The sequence below is a fragment of the Schistocerca cancellata genome, chromosome 1, assembly GCF_023864275.1.
Source record: "Schistocerca cancellata isolate TAMUIC-IGC-003103 chromosome 1, iqSchCanc2.1, whole genome shotgun sequence".
Classification (NCBI taxonomy): Eukaryota; Metazoa; Arthropoda; class Insecta; order Orthoptera; family Acrididae; genus Schistocerca; species Schistocerca cancellata.
Window position 1 is genome coordinate 81,565,760 of NC_064626.1, and position 22,614 is coordinate 81,588,373.

The 22,614-nt window shown below is 44.8% G+C and overlaps 1 protein-coding gene across 1 annotated transcript in view; it reads left to right on the forward strand.

Moving 5' to 3' along the window:
* Positions 1 to 1,833: 1,833 nt before the first annotated feature.
* LOC126165771 (pre-mRNA-processing factor 39-like) overlaps positions 1,834 to 22,614 on the forward strand; it is a 94,398-nt gene continuing 73,617 nt past the window's right edge. Inside the window, exons 1-3 of the mRNA XM_049920347.1 lie at positions 1,834 to 2,074; positions 2,280 to 2,419; positions 19,119 to 19,335. Coding sequence (XP_049776304.1) covers positions 2,035 to 2,074; positions 2,280 to 2,419; positions 19,119 to 19,335 — 397 coding nt within the window. The 5' untranslated portion in view covers positions 1,834 to 2,034. The remainder of the gene's footprint in view (positions 2,075 to 2,279; positions 2,420 to 19,118; positions 19,336 to 22,614) is intronic.

The window sequence follows — 22,614 nt, forward strand, 5'->3', positions numbered from 1 at the left end:
GCCTCACAAATCAGATACAAAGCTTAGAAATAACAAAAATATCAAGTAAGGATGATCATTGAGTGAAACACATATCACAGTCAAGATATGTTTCTATATAGTACCTCAGGATTAGCATTTAGGATTAACACTGATCCTGATATACATCAATGACTTTGCCAGCAATGTTCGCAATAAAAAAAAAACCTCTTTACTGATAACAGCAACATTACAGTAACTCATTGCCATGTCTGCAAGTCGCCGGATACCAGTGCACATGTCAGAGAAACAGGTGAGAAAATATGATGATGCATGGCAGGAAGATAGCCTACAGTCAGGTCTCAAACCCACACTGGAGTCAAGCAACAGGACAGACAAACAGTGGACCAAACACAAGAGCGAAACTGTAGCAATCTTTCGGACATGTCCAAAAGATTAGATTCCATCTTCATATAGATAAGGCTTGCTGGCCAATGATCTTCTTCAGTGTGGATGCACTCACATTGCCCAAACTCTTACGGGAATCGGCAGATTTACTGCCGCAAGAAATGAGTATAGTGGGCAGGGCCACTACAAACGTTGTGTGTGGACACTAAGTTGGGGATGTGGGTCTCACGGGGAGGGTGCCAGAGATAAGTTCCTGCAGTCGGACTATTTTCCGTGTCCTTGGTGGCTCAGTCGGATATACTGTCCGCCATGTAACCTAGAGATCCTGGGCTCAAGTCCCGGTCGGGGCACAAATTTTCAACTGTCCCCTGTAAGCAGCTAAAGATCTGATTTCATTGTAATTTCATTCTTCGAGAGCTGCAAGATCACCAATGGTACATATAAAACAAAACAGAGCTGACGCCTTCATTTTATATAAATAAGAACATATTTATTTTCATTTAACAACGCTTTAAGTGAAAAAGTCAGCTCTAATGATAGAGAGAAAAATACAGTTTTTATGACATTAATAATTAGATGTGTAAGAGAAAAACTTAATGGGTAAGGTAACAAGTCTCTATTTATTCCCTTATAAATATTGTTTGAAGTGTGTGTAAGTAGATATTTTTGCTAGAAAATAAAAAGTTAATGTTTTAAAATTTTATTTTTCTTCTTAGCACTGCACCATACAAAATCTGATCAAGAACATACGTTTTGAGGTTTGCTTTGTCCTTTAAGGAACTTTATTGTTGTTAGTTTCTAAATTCTCGTGCTATACTCCAAGGTTTTTGTATCACGGATGGCAACTCATAACCTCATATTGACCTGTCTGTACTGGCTTAAGCGAATTGACATGAAGGGACGTGACGAACAGCGTGAAAACTCCCTGACGGAAAGGTTCCGTGGCGTGACGGCCTTAAATCAAATCTTTCATTTTTGTGATCCTATATTCTTCTGAAAGACTAGCTTTATACGTTGGTTAAAGATGCAACGACTTCCCGGAACACACTATAAAACAAGTCTACAACACGTTTGGCGTCGTTGGTAATTTCAGAAAAACCAGTCGATAAGCAGATGAATAAATTACAGGGATCACACTTCGAAAGACTTACTTTCGTTGCTGATTGAAATTATCTGTAATTAAAAAAAAATGTATCTAGATATGAATTGATTCCTGATGAAAAGGTCATAAATCTTTACACAATCGATATTTACCATATTTTCTAACATTTCCCCAAAATGAATTTTTGGAAAACTGTCTCTAGTATTAATTTTTACACGGCTTCCCATAATACATTGTTGTGGTAATGATTTTGGAAAGTATCTCGTAATAAAATATATACTGTGACACAGTCTTTAGCTTATTTAACGCGCAGTTTTATTAGTTTCACTTCTTTCGTAAATGACTGTATTTTATAGAATCTTTGAACTGTACCTCATGAGCTAAGATTTTCCGCCGTTGGCTATAGAGTTGTGATTCGTTGTTATTAAAATCTTATTAGGTCGCAAAGCTTGAGAAGTATTTCGTGTAACTAAGTGCTGGACGTTTTATTACCAACGTTGCATTGATAGTGGGAAAAAATAAGCAGACATAGCACTGTAATACATTGTCTGTTTACTTAGAGGAAGATGGCGTCAGACGAGGAGGGTACGGTGGCAACCGATGCAGGTAAGAGAAGAAATTGTATATACTGTTTAAAGTACAACAGAGTCGTCTTTGCCTAATGTTTGTCAACTAGCAATCATCATCATCACGACTTTAATGCAAGGCTTCTAGATTTTCTGTGCTGTTACGTAATTTTCAGTGAATTGGTTCATGTTATTAACTATTTTCTTTACACCAATTGTCATTGTGACATTTTGTTGTGTGGTAGCTGCACGTGGAACACGGACATCAAGAACACCATCTTCCAAAAAGACTCGTACTAAGAAGATGAAGTCTAGTTCTGGGACTAGGTCAACCCGATCCAGAAAGGCAGCTGTCCATGCAGATTCTGATGATGATGCCGTGGAGGTAAGATTGCAGTCTTCACTTCTTTGTCAGAAATATATAAATGAACTTACAAAATTGTGTGTAGACATGTTAACAAGTTGTAGATGAAGATGGCAAACCTGTATGATAGTGTGTTGGTCATGGTGGCAGTTTAAACTATAGCGTTGCCCCAGGTGTATGTTAGGTTTAAAGACAATTTGGTTGAGTTGCCAAAGCAAATGAATGTGACTACCAAATAGAATGACGTATACCAACCGTTCAGTTTTTAGCCCTTGAGTGGATGAAGCTGATAGGGAAGCTTGTGATTGGCTCATAGCACACTGGCTACTGGGACAAGTCCTACCTCCATGTCCTAGAGCAGCCAGCTCATGTCTTGTAAAAGAGACAAACATGTAAGGTTTGATGCATTGCAGAACTGACAAGGAGGCCGATTGCTAATCACTACAGTAACCAGCTATAGCCTCTAAGCTCATATTTATATAAAAAAAAAATGCTAGCAAACACTACACGCAACACTGCATATGCAGCAACACTTTATTCACATTGGTTACTTACTGTTATTGTGCACAGAACTGTTGTGTAGCTAGTGTTCGCAATGAGTGCAAATATTTTGGGGTGGCATGAAGTTGGCTGACCTTCCATAAAGTATATGACCAGTAGTGTTGCCTTAATTATACACTGCTTGTCATGTTTAATGTGCTTTCCATCTTAAAACGAAAAACTGCAAGGTAAATGCAGGAGCTGTGTTGGATACTATGGCGCATAATATGCATATAAACTACAAAAAATTAATGGATAGTCCACTACTTAATTTCTACTGGTCTATGCAGTGACTAATATTGTGCAACATGTAGAAGCATGGTGTTGTACAGTTGCTGTTCTTACATATGTTATATTGCAGAAGTCTGTGGTAGGCTTATTGTGAGAGACATTTAATTTATATGTATCTGTAGAGAGAGAAATCTGAAATGATAAACCCACATTAAATGTGAATTCATCATGATACTTTGCGTGTACATGTCTTAGTATGTGGTACAGGTCACTGAAATTTGTTGAAATGGGTTTTGCAAGAAGGAAATTAGTTGGTTCTTGTGGGCTGTAGTAGAATAGGACATACAGAATACATATTTCAGTTTTTACTCTATGGCGTACTCAAACTGAATAGGTGTCTCCTCCCATTATAATTTATATTCATATGTATAACACAGTACTACATGTTAAACAAGCAGCACTTGAGGTATAATATATCTTGAAGATTCATATTGTGTATTGTTGTAATACTGTGAGTAATATTTTGTACCAGGTTTATATACCCAGAAATTCCGGGAAAAGCCTGAAATTTTTTATTGTTTTAGATTTCAGTTAAATTTATGTAATTTTGGCTAGTAAGCACTGATGCTCTAACAAAGAATTTTATTTTACCCAGCTACTGCAGCAGTAAAACATAAACAAGAGAACCTAAATAAAGCTTTAGTCTCAAAGAAAATGTGCCATTTTCAATTAAAACCACAGTGTGTGCTGAAGCGCCTCCAGAGGGCAAAATGTCAGACTGCGTAGTACTTCGTAACAGCAAACTGCTTTCAATGCCAGGCCTCATTTCTGTGAGTGTGAAGTCAAAGCTGTTTACATTTCTAACAGGTCTTGGGAAAATGTCTCGAGTGATGGTCTGAGAAGTGTTACTTTCAAAGTAAATTTCCTTTTATTCGAGATGAATGAGAATGTGCTAAAAATGTTTAAATCACAGTGTGTTAGACTCTGATTCAAAACTTTGAGGACCACCCACCTAGAAAAGTTTTAGGCCCAGAAGCCCAGCCGTTCATTTCAAATGTTACTGGCATGTTTGTGTTAGATATATCTTGTAGGATAAAACATGCTACAAAAGATAAAAGCTCCAAGGTCGTTTTTCATATTCGTTTTAGTTATTTCATAGATTACAGAATCGGAAATAATTATGGCAGAAGGCATAATAATCCTTCAAAAGTATGAAGTGAATTCTTGAGCAGTTTCATATGTAATTGGCTTTTCTATGGAAAAGTCGATTTACTAAACAGAACAGGCATTCAGCCAGGTAGCCCACATAATTTGCGGTGCACAGCTGTGGAATTTATAATAGTGTTTAACAGAAACATTTAGCTGGTGCAATTTTATCTGTGCTCTTGGGCACCTGCCTAACCACAGCCTTGGGGTGGGTGACTGATAGTAAGAGTCAAAGCTTAACATTTCTTCAAGCTATACTGCAGAGATATTAATTTAAACCATTAACTTTTTCTATTTGTGCATTTGCAGTACTTACCAGTGATGTTGCTGTTGGCTGACTACATCATGTATCATATGCTCTGAATATGTGCTGTAATATGCACTGTAAATGTTGAGGTGCATCAAAGCTCTTTCCCCCACCCAGGGGGTCCACAACTCTTTTGTGGATACGTGCGTAGCGAGCACGGGACCCCGAGCTAATGTGGCCCTCCTTCCTTTCCGGGCTGCATACCTTCCTTTTCCGCATCCTTCCCTCTCCCCCATCTTCGCCTCTCCTCCCCTCGCCTCTGGCTCTTTCCTTCCCTTTCTCCCCCTCTGGGAGTATGGTTTGTGCCTACGTCCGGAGACGGACGCTTGTAAATGTACCGCATTCTTCGCCTTCTCTGCTTGTATGTCTTCATCCTTCCTTTGGCCTTCTCTTTTCCTTACCTCTTCTCTTTACCCTTTTCTCCGCTGTGGCGTTCGAGACCTCTTTCCTTTCCCTTTCTTTGTTTTTCCCTTTCTCTTTCTTCCTCCCTGTGCGTGTCTGAAGGCCGACCCACGCATTTTTGTGCATAGCAGGTGACGGGGTAACGCGTAATTCCCCGCCCCGGGTAGACAGGTAGGACACGTACGTACCCCCTGGTAACGTCCAGGCCCAGGGAGGGGTGATTACCCGAGCTGATACCTTCCGAAAGTGCCGATTGGTCCCTCCGTCCGTTTGTCGGGAGGTGTGAACAATCACCTAAGGCGGGAGTGCCCTCGGAGAGGGACCCCACAAGGGAGGAGCGCGCCATCGGAGACGCCAGTAATCATGGGGGATTCTTCCGCAATGGTTTCCTCACCTTCCACTACGTCTGCTCACAAGCGTAAGTTCACTGAGTCTCAGCCACAGACAGTTCTTCCATCGTTGCCACAGTTCCTTGTTGTTTCTCGGTCTGACGAAGGTCACGACTTCTCCACGGTCACACCTTTCATTATTCAGAAAGGTGTCGACGCAATTGCAGGTCCTGTAAAGTCTTGTTCCAGATTACGGAATGGCACCCTGTTGTTCGAAACAGTCAGTGCCCTCCAGGCACAAAAATTGCTGCGTACTTCATTGCTCCACACCTTCCCTGTCCGGGTTGAAGCGCACCGCACTTTAGATTCCTCGCGTGGAGTCGTTTATACACGCTCCCTCGATGGATTGTCTGACAAAGAAATTCAGCACTACCTGTCTGACCAGGGCGTAACAGCTGTTCATGGAGTTATGAAAAGGGTTGACACGAACATCATTCCAACCCGCACTGTCTTCTTGACATATGACAAAGTTCAACTCCCATCCAAAATCAAAGCAGGCTACGAGATAATTTCCGTTCGCCCTTATGTCCCAAACCCTACGCGTTGCTATCGGTGTCAGCGGTTCAATCACACCAGCCAGTCCTGTTCCAATCCAGCCAAATGTGTTACGTGTGGCAAGGATGCCCATGAGGGTGCTTGTCCACCTCCATCCCCTCGCTGCATCAACTGTATGGGTGACCACACTGCTTCCTCTCGAGATTGCCCCGTTTTTAAGGGCGAAAAGCTCATCCAGGAAATCAGAGTGAAGGAAAAGGTGTCGACCTTCGCTGCTTGAAAATTATTCACCAGTCGACAGCCCACCGTGCCTGACAGGAAAATACAGCACTGTCCTTGCTTCTCCTCGGCCAACAAAGGAGGTGGCCACGCAGACTTGCGACCTCACCTTTAGTGCCACGGTCGTCAGATCGGCCAGCGCAAAGATCACCCGTTTAACCTCACCACTTTCGCCTGCCCACTCTCTGGCTCACCCTTCGTCGGGTTCTGCTAAATCTCGAGCCCAAAAGTCAGACACCAAGACTTCAAAAACAGAGCATACTCGTGAAGATTTTTTTACGTACCCCAACTTCACAACCATCAGTTCCTCCTTCATCTAAACATCATACTTCCAAGAAGGCTACAAAGAAACCCAGTTTATCTCCTTCTCTGCCAAGGCGTGTCCCATCTACAGCACCACCTGGCGGAAATCGCCCTCGGCCGTCTTCTGTGTCGCCGAGGCGCACTGCTGGCGGCCGATCAACCGGCCGATCGCTGGTGGCGGGAGGTGCTCCTGAACAACCTATGGATCAGGATCTTCTGCCTTCGGCTGAATGCCATTCCATGCTGTCGGTCGCAACCTCTGAGCAGTCGTTGAGTTGACAGCAACCTTGGTCACATTCCTCCATTTTCTGTTCACCCTATGTCCATTATCCACTGGAATATCCGCGGCATTCGAGCCAATCGGGATGAATTGTCGATCCTCTTACGATCCTACTCGCCGGTCATCTTCTGTCTTCAGGAAACAAAGCTGCGTCCCCATGACCGCTTTGTTCTCCCCCATTTTCAGTCCGTCCGATTTGATTCCCCTCTATTGAAGGCACTCCAGCCCATGGAGGACTCGTGATTCTTCTCCATGATACTCTCCATTATCACCCAATCCCCTTAAACAGTTCCTTCCAAGCTGTCGCCATCAGTCTTTCCCTTTCTGGATACACCTTCTCTCTTTCTACTGTATACATTCCATCGTCCATACCAATGGCACGAGCTGATCTCCTTCATCTTCTTGAACAGCTTCCACCCCCCTATTTGCTGGTTTGGGACTTCAATGCCCACCACCCGCTTTGGGGATCTCCACATCCTTGTCCACGTGGCTCACTCTTGCTAGACGTCTTCCACCAAGCGGATCTAGTTTGCCTCAACACTGGGGTCCCCACATTTTTGTCTGCCTCCACGACAAATTTATCTCATTTGGACCTTGCGGTCGGTACTGTTCCGCTAGCTCGGCGTTTCGAATGGTTCGCCCTTGATGATACACACTCGAGTGACCACTTTCCATGTGTCCTTAGACTGCAGCCTCAGCTGCCATATATGCGCCCGAGACGCTGGAAGTTTGCCCAGGCCGACTGGACACTTTTTTCGTCTCTAGCGACATTCGATGACCGTCACTTTCCCAGCGTCGGCGATGAGGTCACACACATTACCGACGTTATTCTTACAGCTGCGGAACGTTCAATACCACACACCTCCGAATTGCCCCGGTGCCCCCCAATTCCTTGGTGGAACGAGGCATGCCGTGACGCAATACGTGAGCGGCGACGTGCTCTCCGCGTTTTCCGCCACCATCCTACTTTGGCCAACTGTATCCGCTATAAGCAGTTCCGAGCGCGATGCCGTCGTGTCATCTGTGATAGCAAGAAGGCAAGCTGGAAATTCTTTATTAGCTCATTTAACACCTTCACTCCCTCCTCGGAAGTTTGGAGTCGGCTTCGACGGTTCTCAGGCGCGCCTAGTTTCTCCCCGGTCTCTGGGCTCACTGTCGCGCATGATACATTAGTGGACCCCGTCGCAATTTCTAACTCATTGGGTCAGCACTTTGCTGAGATTTCGAGCTCTTCAAATTACCCGCCAGTGTTTCTCCCAAAGAAACGTGCAGCAGAAGTGCAACCTCTTGCTTTCTCCTCTCCAAATCGCGAAAGCTACAATACTGTTTTCTCCATGCGGGAACTCAAACATGCACTCTCTTCTTGCTCCTCCGCCCCAGGACCGGATGGTATCCACGTCCAAATGTTGCTGCAATTATGAACCCATAGTCTGCGTTACCTCCTTCGCCTTTATAATCGAATTTGGACCGACAGTACTTTTCCCAGACGATGGCGGGAAGCTATCATCGTTCCTGTTACGAAACCTGGAAAGGACAACCATCTCCCCTCTAGCTATCGCCCCATTTCTCTCACAAGTAGTGTATGTAAGGTTTTGGAGCGTATGGTGAATTGCCGTTTAGCTTGGTGGCTGGAGTCCGGCAGCCCAATGCGGATTCCGAAAGCATCGTTCTGCAGTTGACTATCTTGTTGCTCTCTCCACTTATCTCATGAATAATTTTTCCGGAAACGCCAAACAGTAGCAATATTTTTTGATCTGGAGAGAGCATACGATACCTGTTGGAGGACAGGTATCCTCCGCACACTGTTCTCTTGGGGCTTTCGAGGTCGGCTGCCCCTTTTTCTTCGCGAATTTATGGCAGAGCGCACATTTACGGTGCGGGTGAACACTACTCTCTCCCGTACTTTCTCCCAAGAAAACGGGGTACCCCAGGGCTCCGTGCTGAGTGTTGTACTGTTTGCCATTGCCATCAATCCAATTATGGATTGTCTCCTTCCTGATGTCTCGGGCTCCCTCTTTGTGGACGATTTTGCGATCTACTACAGCTCTCAACGGACCAGCCTTCTTGAACGACGTCTTCAAGGATGTCTCGATCGCCTCCACTCTTGGAGCATCGACACCGGCTTCCGTTTTTCTCCCAGTAAGACCGTTTGTGTTAATTTTTGGCGACGTAAGGAGTTTCTTCCGCCCTCCTTACATCTAGGTCCTGTCAACCTTCCGTTTTCAGACGTCGCTAAATTCTTGGGTCTTATGTTTGACAGAAAACTGTGCTGGTCCTCCCACATTTCCTATCTTTCGGCTCGCTGTCTGCGATCCCTTAACACCCTCCGTGTCCTGAATGGTACCTCCTGGGGAGCGGACCGAGTGGTCCTTCTCCGCCTCTATCGCGCCTTAGTGCGCTCGAAATTGGACTATGGAAGCATAGTCTACTCCTCTGCTCGGCCGTCTATTCTTCGGCGTCTCGACTCTGTCCACCACCGTGGATTAGGTTTAGTGTCTGGAGCTTTTTACACCAGCACTGTGGAAAGCCTTTATGCTGAGACTGCTGAACCTCCGCTGTCCAATCGGCGAGCAGTCCTTCTGAGTCGTTATAAAAGCCATCTGTCTTCCATGCCTGCTAATCCAGCCCATGACATTTTTTTCGACGCCTCGTTTGATGTAGGGTATGCAGGCTGCCCCTCCGCCCTACTACCACCGGGAGTCCGCTTTCGTCAACTGCTCCATTCTCTTTCCTTCCGCTTTCCTAAAACCTTCTTGACAACTTGGGATACAGCACCGCCTTGGCTCCGTCCCCGGATCTGCCTGCCCGGAGACCTTTGTCGATTTCCCAAGGATGGTACCCCTTCACTTGTTTATCGTCGGGCATTTGCTGCTCTATGTGCACAAATGACGGACGCCACATTTATTTACACCGACGGCTCGAAAACATTGTTAGGTGTAGGGAGTGCCTATATTGTTGGCGAAACCCCAAATCACTTTCGGCTTCCCGACCAGTGTTCGGTTTATACTGCGGAGCTTTACGCTGTTCTCCAGGCTGTCCACTACATCCGCCGCCATCGGCAGATACAGTACGTTATCTGTTCAGTCTCTCAGCTCGCTCCTCAGTCTCCAAGCTCTTTACCCTGTCCACCCTCTGGTCCACCGGATTCAGGACTGTCTGTGCTTGCTCCACCTGGGGGCGTCTCGGTGGCGTTCCTCTGGCTCCCGGGACACGTTGGTATCTGCGGAAATGAGGCGGCCGATATTGCAGCCAAGGCTGCAGTCTCTCTTCTTCGGCCAGCTATTCGATCGATTCCCTTCGCCGGAGCGTTTTATGTCGTCGTGTTGTTCATTTATGGCACGCGCATTGGTCGACACTTCCCCAAAATAAATTGCGGGACGTGAAAACTCTTCCTTGTGCTTGGACCTCTTCCTCCCGAATGCGTCGTCGGGAGGAGTTAATTTTAACTAGACTCCGGATAGGGCACTGTCTTTTTAGCCATCGACATCTTTTAAGCGGCGATCCTCCCCCACTCTGTCCCCACTGCTCTCAGCTGTGGACGGTAAGACACCTTTTAATTGAATGCCCCTATTTTAATCCGTTACGTGCCCGTCTACAGCTGTCGCCTGATATATCGTCAATTTTAGCAGATGACACGCGCTCGGCCGATGGCGTTCTAGAGTTCATTAGTGCCAGTGAAATGACGTCAGTCATTTGAAGCTTTTTTTGGGGCCAACCAACCCCTTTCTGTAGTGGATTTTTAAGCCTTCCTTCTGCTTTTAGTTTCTCCAATTTTATGACTTTCGTTCCCATTGCTGCTGGTTTCCGTTTTCGGTTTTTTACTGTTTCCTAAGTCACAGACCGGGCGCTAATGACCATTGCAGTTTTGCGCCCAAAAAAAAAGGCCAATGGGTTTCATTTCCTAAAGTGCCGGTAAGTTCTATGTCAGTGTATAAAACATTCACCATTCAAAGTAATGCAGCTCTGAGGGAAAGTATATTGTCATTTAACGTAGAAAAGAAGGTACTTTCACCAGGTGTATAGTGCATTTTTAACCGGAAATGGGGGAAATTTTTGTTTTCTTTTCCACGTACATACCCTGTGTATGTTCTGTATTTTTATATTGTTTATGATTTTGGAAGTACTTTAATGCAGAGTTGGGTGGGGCAAGGGAGCCTATATTGATATTTTTGATTGCTTTTGAGGAGTGCTGTGCAGTACTGTATAATACACTGAAGGGTCAAAGAAACTGAAAACCTGCCTAATATCGTCTAGGGCCCCTGCGAGTGTGCAGAAACGTCGCAACACGACATGGCATGAACTTGATTAATGTCTGAAGTAGTGCTGGAGGGAATTGACATAATGAATCCTGCAGGGCTGTCCATAAATCCATGAGAGTACAATAGGGTGGAGAAATCTTCAGAACAGCACATTGCAAGGCATCCCAGATAAGCTCAATAATGTTCATGTCAGGGGAGTTTGCTGGCCATCGGAAGTGTTTAAACTCGGAAGAGAGTTCCTGGAGCCACTCTCCGGGTTTTTGCATCATCCTGCTGAAATTGCCCAAATCTGTCAGAATGCACAATGGGAATGAATGGCTGCAGGTGATCAGACAGGATGCTTACGTATGTGTCACCTGTCAGTCGCATCTAGACGTATCTGGGGTCCCGTATCACTCCAACTGCACATGCCCCGCATTAATACATAGCCTCCACCAGCTTGAAAAGCCCACTGCCGACATGCAGGGTTCATGGATTCATGAAGTTTTCTCTATACCCATACGCGTCCATCCGCGTTTCCTGTCAACAGTCCAATGTCTGTGTTGACGGGCACAAGCGAGGCGTAAAGCTTTGTGTCGTGTAGTCATAAAGGGTACACGGATGGGTCTTTGGCTCCGAAAGCCCATATCGCTGATGTTTCGTTGAGAGTGCACACTGACTCTTGTTGAAGGTCCACCATTGGAATCTGCAGCAATTTGTGGAAGCGTCACACTCAGTCATGTTGAATGATTCTCTTCAGTCGTTGTTGGTCCGCTTCTTGCAGGCTATTTTTCTGGCTGCAGCAAAGTTGGAGATTTGATGTTTTAGCGGATTCGTGATATTCACGGTACATTTGTGAAATAATCGTACAGGAAAATCTCCACGTAATTGCTACCTCAGAGATGGGTGAGTTCCATTGTTCATGCATTGACCATAACAAGACATTCAAACTCGCTTAAATCTCGATAACCTGCCATTGTGGCAGCAGTAACCAATCTAACAGCTGTGCCAGACACTTGTTGTCTTATGTAGGTGTTGCCACCCGCAGTGCTGTATTCTGCCTGTTTACATTTCTCTGTATCAGAATAGACATGCATATACCGGTTTATTTGATGCTTCAGTGTATAACAATACAAAGGAAATTCATAATGCCCAACAGCCTCTTGTATTTGCAGTCACCTTGACAAATGTAGCATCAAAGACAATGCAGATCCAGTAAATGAGATCAGCATAACCCCTTCAGAGAAATTTACTGCAGACCTGGCTAGAGAAACGCCTGCATCGTATGTGTGTGACATCGTCTTACGCCGCCGCTACGACAGTTCTGGCACCATCAGCTCCACCAACACAGGTCACCTTTCAGAGCCGGAAGACTACCCCTTCCCCCCTTTATGGTGCGGGGCATTTCCCTCCCTGTTGCTCCTGCACCACCTACTTCGGTGGCAACACTCTCCCCTCCCAACCATCAGGGATGTCCGTCCCCACTTCTAAGCCGGAGAAGTGCAAGCCTTTTTCGGCTTCTCTTGCTAGGAAGGGGTCCCTTGAGTCACTCCCTTCCCAGGTTTCTTCTAGTGGGAAAGAAGACACCTGCCAGTGGCTGAAGAGCCCAGAAACAGTTGGTCATAGGGCTTCAAACTCGTCCTCAGTCCCGGAGACTGAACCAGTGAAGTCCTCCCAGCCAGGGAAACCCAAGGATCAGCGAGAGAAATCCAAAAAGAAAACCCCCAAGACCAAGGAAATTGCGGTGGCACCCACACCACCGCTACCTATAAGCTCTGCGGCTGAGTATGGGATGGAGATTTTGGTGTCTGCTGAGGACCTAGATCTCGCCAGACCCCTCAGACACGATGGATACAGACTGCTCGGGCAATAAATCGGTGGCAGCAGGTGACTCTGAGGCGTAAACTGCCTCATTGAATGTTCCATGCCTTCCCAGTCTCACAGTGTCATCCTCCAGTGGGATTGCGGCATTTTTTATTTATCCCCCCCCCCCCCCCCCCCCCCCCCCCGCCTGGCTGACTACGGCAACTGTTAAGATTTACGCCTGCTATCTGCATTGTCCTCCAGGAAATCTGGTATCCAGCAATGTGGGCCCCTGTCCTCCGCAGTTGTAAGGGGTATTGCAGAAATTGTAGTGACTATAACAGTGTCAGGTGGAGTTTGCGTTTATGTCCTAAACTTGGTCTTTAGTGAATATGTGCCCCTTCAAACCCCTCTTGAAGCTGTGGCTGTCAGAATGACGACGATGCAGGAAATAACTGTCTGCAATGTATATCTTCCTCCAGATGGTGCAGTACTCCTGAATGTATTAGCTGCACTGATTAACTCCCTAATCCTTTCCTACTTCTGGGAGATTTTAATGCCCATAACGCCTTGTGGGGTAGTACCATACTTATTGGATGAGGCAGAGATGTCGAAACTTTACTGTCGCAATTCGACCTCTGCCTCTTAAATAAAATACTGCGACTGCCACACATTTCAGTGCAGCTCATGGTAGTTACTTGGTCATTGATTATCAATTAGCAGCCCAGGACCTCTCCCATCTATCCACTGGAGAGCACACAACGACCTGTGTGGTAGTGACCACTTCCCCATCTTCCTGTCACTGCCCCCCGCATCAGGCGCATGGATGCCTGCCCAATGGGCTTTGAACAAGGCAGACTGGGGAACTTACACATCTGCTGTCACCACGGAATCTCCCCCACACGATAACATTGATGTGATGGTTGAGGTGACTAGCACAATTGTTTCTGCGGCAGAAAATGCGATCCCTCGCTCTTTAGGGTGCCCGAGGCGTAGGGTAGTCCCTTGGTGGTTGCTGAAGCAATTAAGGAGTGTCGGCGAGCCCTACAGCAGCATAAGTGGCACCCTTCCCTGGAGTGCCTCATAGCCTTTAAACAGCTCCGTGCTTGTGTTCGCTACGCTATCAAACGACGGAAGGAGGAGTGTTGGGAGAGATACGTCTCCACAATTGGGTGCCACACGTCGCCTTCCTAAGTCTGGGCAAAGATAAAATGTCTTTTCGGGTACCAGGCTCCAACAGCTGTCCCCGGTGTTACTATAAATGGCGAGTTATGTACCAACGCAAACATGATTGCCGAGCACTGAGCTCGAGTCTCTACATTGGAGGATTACCCCCCAACCTTTCACACACTCCAACGGCAGCTGGAAGGGAATGTCCTCTTTCACTACATGCTGCATTGAATCCTATAAATGCCCCATTTACAGAGTGGGAGCTCCTCAGTGCTCCTTGCACATTGCCCCGGCACAGCTTCTGGGCCTGATCGCATCCCCAGCCAGATGATTAAACATCTCTCATCTGACTACAAGCGACATCTTCTCGTCTCGTCATCTTCAACCAGATCTGGTGCAATGGTGTCTTTCCATTGCAGTGGTGGGCAAGCACCATCATTCCGGTACTCAAACCCAGTTACAACCTGCTTGATGTGGATAACTATCAGCCTCACCAACGTTCTTTGTAAGCTGGTGGAATGTATGGTATGTCAGCGGTTGGGTTGGGTCGGGTCCTGGAGTCACGTGGCTTGCTGGCTCCATGCCAGGGCAGCTTCCGCCAGGGTTGTTCTACCACTGATAATCTTGTGTCTATAAAGTCTGCCATCCAAACTGCCTTTTCCAGACGGCAACACCTTATTGCCATCTTTTTTGACTTATGTAAAGCATACAACACGACTTGGTGTCATCATATCCTTGCCACACTATATGAGTGAGGTCTCCGGGGACCACTCCAGATTTTTATCCAAAACTTCCTGTCACTCCCTACTTCCCGTGTCCAAGTTGGTTACTCCCATAGTTCCATCCATATCCTGGAGAATGGAGTCCCGCTGGGCTCTGTATTGAGTCTATTTTTAGTGGCCATTAACAGTCCAGCAGCAGCTGTTGGGCCCTCGTCTCACTTTCTCTGTATGCAGATGACTTCTGCATTTTGTACTGCTGCTCCAATACTGTTGTTGCTGTGCGTCGCCTCCAGGGAGCCATCCACAAGGCGCAGTCATGGGCTGTAGTCTACGGTTCCCAGTTTTCAGCCGCAAAGTCGTGTGTCATGCACTTCTGTCGGAGTCATACCGTTCATCCGGAACCACTTTACCTTAATGACAATCCATTCACTGTAGTGGAGACATATCAATTCCTAGGACTGGTTTTCGACGCTCAATTGACTTAGCTCCCTCATCTTCGTCAGCTTAAGCAGAAGTGCTGGCAGCACCTGAATGCCCTCTGTTGCCTGAGCAACACCATTTGGGGTGCAGATCGCTCTATGCTGCTGCAGCTCTACAAAGCCCTTCTGCAATCCTGAATTGACTATGGAAGTGTGGTTTATCGCATTGCATTGCATTTACTCGACCCTGTGCAACACTGTGGGGTTCGATTAGTGACAGGAGCATCTAGGAAGAGTCCGGTGACCAGCGTACTGGTGGAGGCTGGTGTCCCTCCGCTGCATATCAGACGTGTGCAACTGCTCGCCAGTTACGCAGCACACATTCATAGTTCCCCTGAGCATCTGAATTACAGTCTCGCTTTTTCCCACATCGGTGGCCCATATCGGGGCTAACGATTGCGGTTTGTGTGTGGTCCCTTCTCTCCGAACTGGAGTCCTTCCCCGCCTCTACTTGCGGTCTGTTCATGTATGCCTCGGCTGCAGCTTCGTCTGGACCTTTTGCATGGCCCTAAGGACTCCGTTAACCCTGCCACTCTCGGCCGTCACTTCTTCTCAATTCTTGGCATGTTCCAGGGCTCTGAAGTGGTTTACACAGACGGCTCAATGGCTGATGGTCATGTAGGCTTCGCATGTGTTCATGGAGGACATATTGAGCAGCACTCCTTGCCAGTTAGCTGCAGTATTTCACTGCAGAGCTGGCGGCCATATCTCGTGCTCTTGAGCACATTCGCTCATGCCGTGGTGAGTCATTTCTCCTGTGTACTGATTCATTGAGCAGTCTACAAGCTATCAACCAGTGCTACCCCCGCCACCCTCTGGTAGCGTCCATTCAGGAGTCCATCTATGCCCTGGAACAGTCCCGCCGTTCCGTGGTTTTTGTGTGGACCTCAGGACACGTCGGAATCCCCGGCAATGAACTTGCCGACAGGCTGGCCAAACAGGCGACGCGGAAGCAGCTTCTGGAGATAGGCATCTCCGAAGCTGACCTGCATTCTGTCTTACTCCACAGGGTTTTCTGGCTTTGGGAGACAGAACGGCATAACAGCATGCACAACAAACTGCATGTCATTAAGGAGACTATGAATGAATGTGTGGAAGTCTTCCATGCAGGTCTCTCGCAGGGAATCAGTTGTTCTCTGCCGGCTCCGTATTGGCCATACACGGCTAACGCATGGTTACCTGCTCTGTTGTGAGGACCCACCTCAGTGTCACTGTGGCTCCCAAATGACAGTCGTCCACCTCTTGCTGGACTGCCCACTTTTAGGCGCCCTGTGCCAGACTTTAACTTTCTCAACACCCTGCCTTCGGCATTGGGCGACAATGCCTGCTCAGCAGCTTTAGTTTTATGTTTTATCTTGGAGAGTGGGTTTTATACTTCTATCTAGGTTTCAGCGCATGTCCTTTGTCCCTCTTTGTCCTCTGTCCTAGTGCTTTTAGGGTGGAGGTTTTAATGTATTGCAAAGTGGCTAGCTTTCCCTTTTTATTCTCATGGTTGGTCAGCAACTGTAATCTGCTTTCATGTTTTACTCTCCTCTGTTTCTAGTGTCTCTCTGTTTTCTTGTCCTCTTTTGTTACTTTTAGTGTTCTTTGCCTTCCCTTCATTCCTGTGGCTTTTCCTTTCTTTCCCTTTTGTGTTATATGTTTCGTCTGTTTTTATTCTCTCACTTGTGGCATTGTTTTATTATAAACAAGGGACCGATGACCTTGTAGTTTGGTCCCTTCTCCCGCTTCTAAACAAACCTACCTACCTTCTCCAAGTCCCTGTTTTTAGGTGTCTTTCCTTCCTTTGCTTGGGCTTAACATATAATTGTTTTCAACTTTTTTGTGGTCTACAATTCAGACTTAACGCGCATATAAGTGTAGTTGTTTTTGTGCCCTAAAACAAAGCAAACAAACACTGGTTCCTATTAGATCACTGAAGTTCAGCAGTGTTGGATGTGGCTAGTACTTCTATTGGTGGCTGTATGGGTATGCGGCATGCTGTTCACAATTTTTCTTGTCCTTATTACACCAGAATGGACAAGAGGAGTTGGTGGTGTAAAGTACCTTATCACCAGTCTTTGTGCCAGTGTTTCCTGAACACACACACACACACACACACACACACACACACACACACACACCACACCACACAATTCTTCATCTTCACGTAACAAATGCACTTATACACACAGCTCTTTACTTCGTGAAGAAAAGGTGCCTGCGGGTGCGAAGGACAAGGAAAATGTTTCCAATTAGACAGCTGAACGTGCTGTTCGGGGTCTCCCAACCATTCATGCTATATCACTTGACTTTTAATGAAGCCACGTACCACCTGTAGATAGTAAATCTTCCAAGGTGGGTGTAATATGTCTGATGGAATGGTACCTATCATGTTAGTCTAGAACAGTAATCTGCTGTAATGTATTGCTCAACTTGCTTTGAAATATCTGAAGTAGTTCCATAACTCATAGCTGACTTAATTCTGTTGTAGAGGAGACAATTTCAAGCCTCTGGGCCTTTCCATATATACTGAGGTTGGGGTAATGCATTTGATGTGCGTGATATTGTAAAAAGTATTTCTGCCAGTGATAGTAGAGACAGTGGAAATAAACATTGTCTAATGCATATTAACAGCATGTTTACCTTAGGACAGGCCCTTTGTGGGACAAGCCCCTCGGAATGGTAAACTGTGGAGAACTCCACCTGTTGAACTTCTTAAATAATAGCTCACGTAACAACTGCAAATAAATACACATGTAATAAACTGAAAATAACTCCACTCTATGTAGGTGAGCTCAGTTTTTGTCTACTCACCTGGATAGGAACTATTGGTGAGGTACAATCTCAGTATTGTGAAAAGTGAGCAGTAGTCATGGTGGGGAAGGTAGCCTTTCTGGAAGAATGCTACAGCTGCAGTACAGAATGACTGAGTCAGTTTACCCTCTAACAGTGTGTAGAGATATATGTAGATTCTGTTCATATTTTTCTTGTGTTTGTGGTATTAGTTACTCGTGTGTGTTCCATGTAGTGTGAATACAGTTTGTGGAAAGTAAACGCCGCCCCCCCCCCCCCCCCCCCCATCATGTTCATGTAGTGTCCCCCCATTGATTCATGAGGTGTGTTGTGGAGGACCAGTGTAACTTTGTAAATTACCACGTAGTTGCATTTTGTGTGCAGTGGGAGTAGATTGTGGAGAATTGCCTCCTCCCTGTTCAGTTCGTAGACCTTTGATGGAGGGAACTGCACGACCTGTGTGGTGACGACGTGTCTTCCCTTGCGCTTCTACTGTCCACCTCTACCCCCTCCCCCTCCCCCTCCCTGTGGCAACCACAAAAACACAATTTATCGCTTAATAAGGCTCCATTGCACTTAATTTCATATACACTTTTAATGTTTGTCCTTTACCCACTATATTTAATAGTAAACATTAATTTTATACCATTAAGGCAGTATTTTTAATAATTTTCCAATTTTTTCATCTGCTGTAACATGGAAACTGTTAGAGCAAAAAATGAATAAGACCTTACGTAAAGGTTTCTTTATTTTGTAGGAAATTTATTGTAGTTTAATTTTGTTCTGGGAAACATTTATGCTAGAGTCTGCAGTGTTCAAGTTATTTCAGAAGAATGTAAAATGACTTTTAAACACCCCAGCACCCCAGTGTTCACACTCAACTTGGTGGAATTTTCAGTATCCTGTTCATGGGCCTCCCCTACCACTCTACAAAAATTGTAAGACAACACAAAATTTTTCCCCTAATTTTCTGTTGTTGACTGGACTGCTTTGTATAATGTGTGTGTGTGTGTGTGTGTGTGTGTGTGTGTGTGTGTGTGTGTGTGTGTGTGAGAGAGAGAGAGAGAGAGAGAGATTAAAAAAACCTTATTTTTATAACAGGAGACAGAGGAGAAGATTGGAGATGAGGATGAAATTGCTCCTGCCATTGTGACAGAAGTGCCAGAAGCTGTTGTTGAAGAAAGCATTGTAGAAGAAAATGGAGTTGTCTTCAATGATGCTGATGGCAACTGTATTGTTGAAGAAATATGCACAGAAGTGCAAGAACCTGATGATGAGTGTTCCCAACATGAAATTTTTTCCTCTTCAGGAAAGAATGGTAGGTGTATGTGCAAACTTTATTTTTAAGTATTATGCTGTTTCACATCAGTAACTAAGTATTTCATCCTGTGCTGTTGGAATTATGTAGTAATCGACAGAAAGGCGATCCCTGTCATCTGGCACCACTGTTGTCAGCTTTTGACTGCAAAGCCTAAATGTCTGCAGACGAAAACAGTCATCTTCAGAGCAGCAATAACAGTAAGGCTTTCCCGTAGAAACGTACGCAAAATCATGATGCATGATTGGTTGAGTTAGAATTGCACAGCAACTGCACCAAGCCCTCTACAAATGTTGTGGTCTTCTTTTGCTGTCTCTACTATAGCTACTATTCTGCATCAGAGATGAAGTAATGGGAACATCATACTTTGGGAATGAGAATGGAAGTGAATCAAGTGTAAATTTGATTAAAGTGTGGGTGCATAATAGTGAATGAAATGTCATGAGAAATTCCATGCTGAGAGTTGCCAGTATTTTACAGTAATGGATGCCAGGCAAGTGATGAGAATTTATCTGAAAAGAATCTAGGAAAATAAATCACAAATTAGTCAGAACAGTAAAAGATAATTGAACTGTCATTGTTTAACATTTTCATTTTTAGAAAGCACTGTTAACAGTGAGTTGCATCAAGCATATGGAAAAAATTGTGGTCAACTGGAGCTCTAATACAATCTTTGTGTTTCATCTCTCGTGTGTGGCTTTAGTATGTTATCAGTAATTTATTGTTAATTGAGAATGATGATAATGTAACTCAAACTAGTTGTTAAGTAAAATTGAAAGCTAATAATGTGGATAAATTAGACTGGCATAAAGTTGTTGGGTTGGTTAATGCAAATGAGAGCTAATAATCAAGGCAGTAGACGCAAGATAATATAGCAGCAGTAACTTTGTAGTTGAGATAAAGATCCCAAGTGTAGTAGGAGAGCTGAGGAAGTGAGTGTTTGAAGTTCAGCTTGACTTGCAAAAAAATTTACTAAGAGGCCTTGATGGCAAACAAGAAAATATAAATAACCTTTCAACAGGACAGTACACGTGCTCACAAAAGTTACCAGATTTGATAACCTATTTACATGTCTAAAAGAATAAGCTCACACACGAGTTTGTGCAACTTCTGTGCTACATTTGTTTGGTACAGACCAAAAGCAAATAAACAATTTGTCAGTGATGTTTGGGCTGCCTCAAAAAGAGTGAAACAGATAATACGGACTGATCTCTTGCAGTGAGCAAGACAACGGCCCCCCACATTCACTAAAAAATGTGACAATAATATTGTATAGAAGACAGTGGCCCTTACAAAAAAAGGCAGTCAGCTGTTTCTGATATGTGCAGGGTATTATTTTTATGAATTACCTTGTAAAGAGTAAAGTAATAACTGGTGAATACTATGCAAATATTCTGGACAAATTGATTGCAAAAAATTTACTAAGAGGCCTTGATGGCAAACAAGAAAATATAAATAACCTTTCAACAGGACAGTGCACATGCTCACAAAGGTTACCAGATTTGATACACCTATTTATATGTCTAAAAGATTTTTGGTTGGAAAGGTCTTCTGATCATTTGAAAATGTCATGGCAACACTATGGTGAGCAATAAAAACCATACGGAATCACATTTTCAAGATGGAACCTATTCACTGGAAAAAAAAGGTTAAACTGACTGCAGTGATCAAAAGAGGGCCCTGTTCAGAAAAGAATGCTTTTCACATATTGTTAGGTGGGCAAATTTTATCCTTGGCCTTATTTATTCCATGCACAGTGTGCTGTACATTAATAAGTCGAGAAAGTCTTACTTGCTGACTGATGTATTGGGAAGCATTTTCCTGCTTGTTTGTAAATAAGCTGAATTATGCTTCACCTCTTCTCACTTACAAGAGGGTATTTTTCTTAATCCTACACAGATGTAAAACTGTTTTAACTTGATTCTCACCAATAAATTACATTAACATTTGTCTTTTTGATATTCTTGCTGTACTAAAATTGTCAAAAGTAATTATGTTTATACATGGGCATAGTTTAAAAGTTGTAATATACAGTGGAATAGAAGTCAACTGTCCTCGTCTATTTTATTAATTATTCATATATTTAAAAAGAAAGATGATGAGACTTACCAAATAAAAGCACTGGCAGGTTGATAGACACACAAACACAAACATACACACAAAATTCTAGCTTTCGCAACCAACGGATGCCTCGTCAGGAAAGAGGGAAGGAGAGGGAAAGACAAAAGGATATGGGTTTTAAGGGAGAGGGTAAGGAGTCATTCCAATCCCGGGAGCGGAAAGACTTACCTTAGGGGGAAAAAAGGACAGGTATACACTCGCGCGCACACACACACATATCCATCCGCATATACACAGACACAAGCAGACATTTTCAAGGCTGGGCATCTCGGACATATTCTGAGTCGTGGTCACCTTTGTGCTCATACGGCAAAGACTACCAAATCCACCGGTTAGTCCCTCAGCCGTTAGGGGTAAAACCCAATGGGACTCGGGGCAAGTAAGGCTAGCAACCTGCTTCCCTGGTACTTTAAATATGATGCTGGCAACAATCAGAGCAAAATGCCTCGGACCTTTGGAGGTGACGGAGTCCCACCTCTAACTGACAAACCAGGGACTCCTAAGATACGATTTGGCAAACAAATGGTAATGAGATGGGGAGCTATTAATATCAATGGGGGCTACTCTGGGAAGAAGGTAGAGCTGGCAGAGGCTGCAAGTAAGATGGGGCTGGACATTTTAGCTGTTAGTGACATTCGGGTAAGGGGTGAGAAAGAAGAGGAAGTGGGAGAATACAAGGTCTACCTGTCAGGAGTCAAAGCAGGAATAGCACAATGGGGTGTAGGGCTTTACATCAGGAAAGAAATGGAACCCAGCGTAGTTGCAATAAGGTATGTAAATGAACAACTGATGTGGATAGATTTGACAGTGTCTAGCAAGAAAATTAGGATTGTGTCAGTATATTCGCATTGTGAAGGGACAGATCAAGATAAGATGGATAGTTTTTATGACACACTCAGTGATGCAGTTGTTAGAGTAAAGGACAAGGACAGTGTTCTGCTCATGGTTGATTTTAATGCCAGGATTGGAAGTCGAACAGAAAGGTATGAAAAGGTTATGGGTAAATTTGGAGAGGATATGGAGGCCAACAGGAACAGGAAACAACTCTTGGATTTCTGTGCCAGTATGGGCTTAGTAATCACAAACTCCTTTTTTAAACATAAGAACATTCACCGGTATACTTGGGAAGGCAGGGGAACCAGATCTGTCATTGACTAT